We start from the raw sequence: 9,050 nt of genomic DNA on the forward strand, positions 1-9,050 counted from the left end.
AAGACGAAGGACACGTGAGTGTTAGTCGAGCTAGCCGGAACTTAGAATCTGATTGTAGCTTCTATATATGTATCGTAGTCCGTAGGTCCTTGTGGGAGTAAATAAATTCCCCCAAGGATCCTGGGGTCTGCGAACTCACATGGTTCCTTTGGCTTCCTAATATTAATAATTAATAATAATTAGTAATTACACCTAATTACACCTAACACTAGCTGATAGATACCATCATCGCAAGAAAGATCTCTCATTTTCTAAAACCGTCTAAAACGTTTCACTACCACATCCCTTCTACTTATTTCTTATTCCCCCCAAATTGGCAAGTAGCACGCAACAAACTCTTGATCCACTGTGCATTTCCCTGTTCTTCGCCCACCTTGAAGATGACGATGCAGTACAAGAATCTAGGGCGATCGGGGCTGAAGGTGAGCCAGCTGTCATACGGGGCATGGGTGAGCTTCGGGAACCAGCTAGACGTGAAGGAGGCAAAGTCCCTGCTGCAGTGCTGCCGCGACCACGGCGTTAACTTCTTCGACAACGCCGAGGTCTACGCCAACGGCCGCGCCGAGGAGATCATGGGGCAAGCCATCCGTGAGCTCGGCTGGAAGCGCTCAGACGTCGTCGTTTCAACCAAGATCTTCTGGGGCGGCCAGGGCCCCAACGACAAGGGCCTCTCTCGCAAGCACATCATCGAAGGCACCAAGGCCTCCCTCAAGCGCCTCGACATGGACTATGTTGACGTCATTTACTGCCATCGCCCTGACGTCTCTACGCCCATTGAAGAAACCGTTAGGGCCATGAATTTCTTGATCGACCACGGCATGGCCTTCTACTGGGGGACCAGCGAGTGGTCCGCCCAGCAGATCACTGAGGCCTGGGGCGTCGCCGATAGGCTCGATTTGGTCGGTCCTATTGTCGAGCAGCCCGAGTATAACCTCTTGTCTAGGCACAAGGTTAGCTTGATGATTTTGGATGCATTTTTTGTGTTGCTACAGTAGATCTTAACTGGAGGGACTTATAGCGGTTACTGGATTCACGTGGAATAGAATAGTGAAATAGAACATTGGGGGTATATTTGGTTAGCAAGGAGATGCTGATTGGTTATTGATATTGTTTGAAAGAAAATTTATAATTTTAGCTAGCCAGTGACTGTTCATAGTCTATTGCCGTAATTTTCTTTTTAATTTTTTATCAACAAGATTTAGTAATAACTTTGATTTGACTGTAACTATTTCTCTTTACAGGTTGAGTCTGAGTTCCTCCCGCTCTACAGCAACCATGGTTTGGGTCTGACTACTTGGAGTCCACTTGCATCTGGAGTGCTTACAGGGAAATACAAGAAAGGAGCTATTCCTCCTGATAGCCGCTTTGCTTTGGAAAATTACAAAGTAAGGCTTGATTTAAATTTCTAGAAAGTTATATGTGTTTGTGTCAATTTTTTTTCGGAAATTTGCCAAGCAGTGGATGTCTAAAAGAAAGATATTATGGACATGGTCTTCTAAGTCTGAAGGCTCAAGTTGGGTGTTCTGTTTTTTAGTGTTGCATTATATGCTTTCCGTATTGACTTTTATAGCATGGATTAACTTTGGGGATTTAGTTTCTTACAAGTTGTGGTAAAAGAAATTGAATTATTTATGACACTGCGATATGTTACATGGTGGATGGTGCAACGTTATCTGTATTTTCTGCTGCAACTGACATCTTAGGTGTTAAAAGTATCACAAATTTGAGGTCGTATTTTGATTGCCGAACAATGATGTATACTCGCCTATTTATTAGAGGTGTGTGTATGGATCAGCATTTTATAATGTAAATAATGGGACACATGTATCCAATGATATTGACTAATGAGAAGCATTGATTTTGCATACGCTCCTTAAAAGAGTTGTTTACAAGAATTGTAGTTGATATATTGTTGCTGTTTGTTTTTGGCTCAGAGTTAAGTTTAGCATTTAGATGCCTACTTTGTTAATATGTATTGAATGATTTTTCTATCACATTTGTTTGTGACCAAGCATGTAACTATTAACTCTTTTTCTCACGTCCTGTAGAATCTGGCAAATCGATCACTGGTCGATGATGTGCTCAAAAAGGTTGATGGGCTGAAGCCTATAGCAGATGAACTGGGTGTGCCATTATCACAACTTGCAATCGCATGGTGTGCAGCCAATCCTAATGTTTCATCAGTTATTACTGGTGCTACGAAGGAGTCTCAGGTTTGTTCTCGCCCATTCAAGACGTATTTAGAAGACCTTTTAGTTGGAATATCAATGAAACCTATCTGATACAAATCCTACTCTTTCATTTTACACATTTAAAATAAAAATGCTTTCCAAATTGACCATAATACCGGTACAACTGTTCTGAAAGCTAATTTCTCTATCCGGTGAATTCTGTTTGCTTAAAACAGAAAAGAATGGGACTGAGCAAAGGAAGGTATTAAAGTGTAAAAAATAGAGAATACAAGAAGGAATAGAAAAGGACATAAAACACACTTATGAAAGGCTCAAGGAACAAACGATAAAGGGCCTGTTTGAAACAGGTTCTGTTCTTTAGTTTTGGAAAATATTTCAAAAATTAGAATAATTCTGTTTGAAGTGTTGTTTTTAAGAATAATTTTAAAAAACTAGAAAATAAAAACCTGTTTGGGAAAATTGTGAAACCACAGGGCAGAGACTTAGGTGGTGGTAGATGCCACAAGAAACAAGCAGTAAAACAAGTACTCTGTTTTCTGACTTTTGAAACACTGCCAGAAGATAATTCCTCAACCAGGTCATTCTCTTTTAAAAATTGGAAATTGTCTCTGAAATCTGTTGTCAAATAATCCCAAAGTGTTTTTTTTAGTGTAGTTCATATTAGTTTATCATTCGAAAGAGGGAAAACAATCAGCAGACAGCAATTATTGAAAATTTTAAGCTTATTTTCAACCCCATACTAGGCACTAACCAATACGGAATCAGATCCAATATGGGTTAGCTTACTGGGATTTGGATTAATTCATGGGGCACCTTTATCCTCAAGGTCGGAGGTTGAAACCCTCGAAGGTTTTTTGGGGAGGGGCTGTACCGTTAACAACTCTAGGTCCCAGGGAGTTAGACTTCCTTTCCTAACCTTGAATTATCAAAATGAAGAAAAATATGGAAAGGGTACTAGTAGTTCAAATTTGAAGAACTAAAAGATACTTGTTAAAAGCTAAAGAACTTGATCCCGTATTCTCTATAACCCAAAAGGATTTAAAAGAAAATTTTGAAAAAGTCACAAAATTCTCTCTTTCATGAAGGGAAGAAAACCAAAGCCATCACACGCGCATACGCACACACGAAAAAGACGAAACAAATGGAAAGTTAAATTATTGAAACACAACTTAGCCTTAAAATACTTAAAAGGCTTACTTCCTGAATGGAACTTTTGCTTCCATAAAAATTAAAACTACCAATCTCAAGTCCCAACAATGTTAAAAACATGACTGCATTTATGGGTTCTGAACTGATGTTAAACCGAAAGGGGAACATCTCAAAACCAATGTTGAAAGTTTTTTGTGTATCCCCAGGCTTCATTTTTAAAATATCTTATATTAGGGAAACAGAGCCATGCGCATGTAAAGAGTTAAGCCCCATTTTGGTCATTGAAATTGGCGAGTTGTATTGATTTAGTCCTCCAGATCCCGATTGCACTAAATTAGTCCTCCAAATTCGAAAAAAATACACCAAGTTAGTCCTTAGCCTATTTTCCGTCACCCGAGCACTGACGTCGTTAGTGACGTGGCCAAATATTGCCACGCTAGACACACTAACGGTTAGATGACGTGGCTTAAAATTTGATTAGCTCCAATTTAGTCCTTCTCCCTTTTTAAAATCTAAATTCATCCTGTGACTTCATCATCTTTTTCTTCCTGTTTCTCTCTGGTTCTTCGTCTCTTACTCCCTTCCGAGTTCTAATAAGATCAAATCTGATTTAAATTAGTTATCATATCTTTAGGATTTTAAAATTTAAATCAAATCTGATCTAATTCAATAAGATCAAATTTGACTTAAATTAGTTATCTTATCTTTTAGTTAGTTTGTTAGGTGCCTATTTAAACACTTTTGGTGAGACAATTTACATAACTTTTGATGAATAAAATTTTCTTAGTGCTTTATGCACGTTTTTATTGTGTGATCAAGTGAGGTGAGTGATTTGCTTCGCTTGTTGCATGGAGAAAATTGAGTGATTCAATTTTCATCCCTCTGATCTAGGTCGTCAAGGACAGGTTCTTTGAAGGTCTAGTAGGGAGCCCCTTCCGGTGACCTAGGTTGCTAAAAACAGGTTTCTTAGAGGTCTTGTAGGAAAAAAAACCCCTTTATCTATCTTCTTGTCCTCTGTGGTGTGTTCATCTTCAGAAGAAGACAATCTCAGAATTTATTTTTTCTTGTCATGTTGCTGCACCTTCCTCACTTTTGAAGCAATTTTTTTGCAATAGGCTTTAGTAGTGATTTTGGGCTTTGAATTTACTTTGGGTTTGGACACAGAATTCGAGTTGGGCTTGGGCTTGGGCTTGGGCTTGGAGGCATTCTTCGGGTTGGTGTTGGCCTTGGAGGATGATGTAGTATTGGATTTCGGATTTGGGTTTGGCCTTTGAATTGGGTTTAGCTTTTGGGGTAATTGGAGGAGTCTTGCTAACAGGCTTTGCAGTAGTAGTTTGACTAGGATTAAAATTGGGTGTGGTAATGGGAATATTTTTTGGGGTGTGGGTTATTAGCACCAAGATCTGTTGGTTCTATGCTCTTGGGTGGTGATGTATTATGCGTTGGTTCATTGTTGTTGGTGAATGGAGTCTCATAAGCAGGGGCAGTGGGTATATTAGTTTGGTTTGGGATCATGTCTTGTGGGGGTTCATTGTCGGGTTCATCACTAACCACTCTGAGCTCATCATGGTCACCCTCAACATACACAACAATCTCATTCCCCTCAAGAATTTTTGGTGATGAAACTGTATGCTCAAAGTAAACATCAACCAGCCCATCATTCTTTTCACCCATGAAACACATCTCTCTCAATTCATCATCAGAATTCAGAGCTCTTAAACCACTGTCTAAACCCCTCCCGGGAACATGCCACCAACATTCTCCTATTCTATCATATCCTAGTTCTTTATAATAATTTCTCACCCAAAATACATCTAAAGTATCTTCATCAATGTAACCAACGCATGCCTTCTTATCAGGAGAATATATAGTCATCTCGTTTTCATCTTTCTGAAACTTTCCCCCATGGTGGAACATAATATCTAATTGCACATCCATCTGCATGATTCAAAAAAATTTATTTTAATCACCAGTTCCACACAATGATACCTTTAAGATAGTTTTCATCAACTACATTCATACATGGCAGAGAGATATATCAAAATAAAACACAGTTATCCACCATCGGAACAGAGCATGAAGACAAACCCCAAAAAAATAGTGCCACACAACATCGAAATAAAACCCTAGCACAAAATCCTCAAAAAACCTTAGGGAATAACAATATACAAAGTAATAAACTATGATTAACAACCATTAACGCATTTCCTAAAATTTGAAAAACAAAAATTTTAATCTCTTCACTAATCTTAGTGACGGAACAGAAGCTCCTTCTAGCGGCAAAGTAGCTCCTCAGACAACCGTACAGTGTTCGCTCGTGATCCAACAGTCTCCAGGAATCCTATTGCAGTTACCCGTTCCTATTTTGAGTCACTCATTGAAGAGAAACGTTTTTCCACTGCGTCACTCATGGAGGAGTTGAAGACGAAGAGTGGAGACAGAAGAGGGATATGCAAACGTTTTGGGTTCCATCACATACAAACGACGTCGCTCAAAGGGGGGATTTTTTAGCGCCAAATTAGAAATGACGCCGTTTCATAGTGTCCAGCGTGGCAATATTTGGCCACGTCATTAACGGCGTCAGTGCTCTGGTGACGGAAAATAGGCTAAGGACTAACGTGGTGCATTTTTCGAATCTGGAAGACTAATTTAGTGCAATCGGGATTTGGAGGACTAAATCAGTGCAACTCGCCAATCTTAGGGGCCAAAATGGGGCTTAACTCCTCTAACACGACACAGGATTCGGTGGTCCAGGAACCTTTGGACCACTTAGTGGTCCAAGTAGAAAACATGTTTTTAGAGTTTTTTTATCAATTGCTACGTAGTCCTTGAACTAATTTTAATTACAAATCAACCCCATATATTTTATTTAATTATAAAAATAGTTTTTTATTTTATAAATTATTATTTTATCAATTATTTATTATATTTATTAACAATCAAATACAAAAATAACAACCAATTATATCCTCCATTCATCCTAATAATTCCAATTGATTAAATAATTAACTTTGATCTCGTTACGTTCGTCCATGGCTTCTAAATCGTGTTTCCTTGAAATTCAATCGATTGGTTTTTCAAAATAATCGATTGAATGATAACTCAATCGATTGGTTTACACTATATCACAAAACAATCGATTGAAAATTGTAAGGTAGAATGGTAAAAAGTTTATACCAATCGATTGTTTATACTTTCCAATCGAATGAATGCCTCAAAACAATCGATTGTTGTTGTTACTCAATCGATTGAATTCACGAAAACAATATGGATTTGCCAAATACAATCGATTGGAAAGTGATGACATTGAAGTTTTAGCCAAATTCAATCGATTGGTAATGTAATCCAATCGATTGGAAGGTGATGAATTTGAATGTTTTGCCAATTTCAATCGATTGGTAATGGTACCCAATCGATTGAAATGAAACTGTACACTGAAAATTTATAAATTCACCTTTGCTTCGCATGCTGCAACTAATGCATGTTACATACAAGAAACTAAAAAGCACATAAAATAAAAACAGACAATTAATTACATGATTGTTCTATTTTAAATTTAATCTGTTTCTCCTCTGGTTTTGCGCCACTGAAATAAAATCAAGAAAATAATCCATGTTTAAATCAAACACAGGACCAAGATGCTCAACATTCATAATGCCTAATGAAATAAATTATAATGCATGGATCACAATAAAATAGCAATAATCCAAATAAAGTAGTATCAAATGGGTAGTAGCAGGAATATCTATATGGTATGAACTTGTATGAGGAGGAATTCATCAGCCTTGCTTTGATTCCTTCTTTGATTACGTTGTTGGTTACTTGCAAGTTCAATTTTTGTTTTATTATGTCAATTTTGTTTTATTATATGGTTTGAAACTCTTGATTATTCAATTCATTCTTAAGGAAGATGTCCAAAACAAAATACTGAAAGAAGAGAAAGGATGAGCTTGTTATTTAGATTATTTTTTTATTAGTTTAATATTGATGATAATTAATTATAACAAAAGTACATAAGGAGTACATAAGATTAACCATAAAATATTTTTTATAATTTTTTATTTTTATTATCAAATTTATATTTTTGTTAATGTTGGTTTTGGTTCTTTCTTTTATTCTGCTACTACTCATTTGATACTACTTTATTTGGACTATTGCTATTTTATTGTGATCCATGTATTATAATTTATTTCATTAGGCATTATGGATGTTGAGCATCTTGGTCCTGCGTTTGACATTCTACCTTACAACTTTCAATCGATTGTTTTGTGATATAGTGTAAACCAATCGATTGAGTTATCATTCAATCGATTGTTTTGAAAAACCAATCGATTGAATTTCAAGGAAACACGATTTGGAAGCCATGGACGAATCGTAACGAGATCAAAGTTAATTATTTAATCAATTGGAATTATTAGGATGAATGGAGGATATAATTGGTTGTTATTTTTGTATTTGATTGTTAATAAATATAATAGATAATTGATAAAATAATAATTTATAAAATAAAAAACTATTTTTATAATTAAATAAAATATATGGGGTTGATTTGTAATTAAAATTAGTTCAAGGACTACGTAGCAATTAATTAAAAAACTCTAAAAACATGTTTTCTACTTGGACCACTAAGTGGTCCAAAGGTTCCTGGACCACCGAATCCTGTGCCCTCTAACACCATGCTCTTTTAGTTTTTATGCTGCCGCTAATACCACAACAATCGTAAATTTTCTTTTACTCACAGAAATCAAGAACGAAAATAGAAAAAAGGAAAACAAAGATGATAGACAGATAGGAGGAGGAAAGAAGAATAAGGAAAAGAATATATTGTCCTAGCTGTACCAGACTAGCAGTTTACCTATCGAAGAGTCTAGCAAAAAGCAATTAATAGGCTTAAACAAGTTTTTGGTTCCTATAAAATACCCATTTAAAATTTTTTGTGGTCCAATAAAATTTAAAAGGTTTTTTATATTATTACATATATACACGTTACCAAAATTTAATGTTATCTTTTCCAAAGCTGTTGTGTTGAAGTGAAAAATATAAAATCGATGGATTATACATAATGCACGATCTATATGCATATTTTCGTACCTTACATATACATGCATTTTGACAATTTATAGTAGTACTAAGTATGATTAAAAATATCCTGGTTATTTATCTTACTTTTTTCTGTTTTCTGTTCAGATTCAAGAGAACATGAAAGCCATTGATGTCATTCCATTACTTACTCCTGCTGTGATGGATAAAATCGAGGCTGTTGTTCAAAGCAAGCCGAAGCGGCCCGATTCATACAGATAGTGCTGCTTCAGATCTGCTACAATGCTACATTATATGCACCTTATATCGGCATGCTTGGTGTTATTCCCGATTGAGATCTCTTCTTTTCTTCCTTGTTTGTATCTTCTTTGTGTTGTACATTGGTGTTGACTTTGCCTTTACTTTTGGGTTCAAGGTTGCCAAATTGATTTTAGTTGCAATATATTCCCAGAATTGAGTAACTGGGGTATAGGATTTACATTGGCTCAGATTTAAAGATGGCTATATGATTTGAACAGTTTATAAGTTTTCAATTTTAGACTTTATTTGGATTCTTATCCATGTTGTGATCTCTAGAATGTTACTGGGGCAGAAATTTATTTTTCCTGGTTGCTTATCAAAAATAGCATATTTTTTGGCATAAAGATGCTCAACACTTCGTGTTTTAGA

General features: G+C 36.2%; 1 protein-coding gene across 1 annotated transcript; it reads left to right on the forward strand.

The window, feature by feature from the left end:
- Positions 1-202: 202 nt before the first annotated feature.
- Positions 203-8,938, forward strand: LOC107474415 (probable voltage-gated potassium channel subunit beta). Its single transcript, XM_016094040.3, has 4 exons — positions 203-950; positions 1,242-1,385; positions 2,049-2,213; positions 8,529-8,938. Exons 1-4 carry the CDS (start codon positions 381-383, stop codon positions 8,640-8,642), a joined length of 993 nt encoding a protein of 330 aa, XP_015949526.1. The 5' UTR covers positions 203-380; the 3' UTR covers positions 8,643-8,938.
- The last annotated feature ends 112 nt before the right edge of the window (positions 8,939-9,050 follow it).

Source organism: Arachis duranensis, chromosome 2, assembly GCF_000817695.3.
Source record: "Arachis duranensis cultivar V14167 chromosome 2, aradu.V14167.gnm2.J7QH, whole genome shotgun sequence".
Classification (NCBI taxonomy): Eukaryota; Viridiplantae; Streptophyta; class Magnoliopsida; order Fabales; family Fabaceae; genus Arachis; species Arachis duranensis.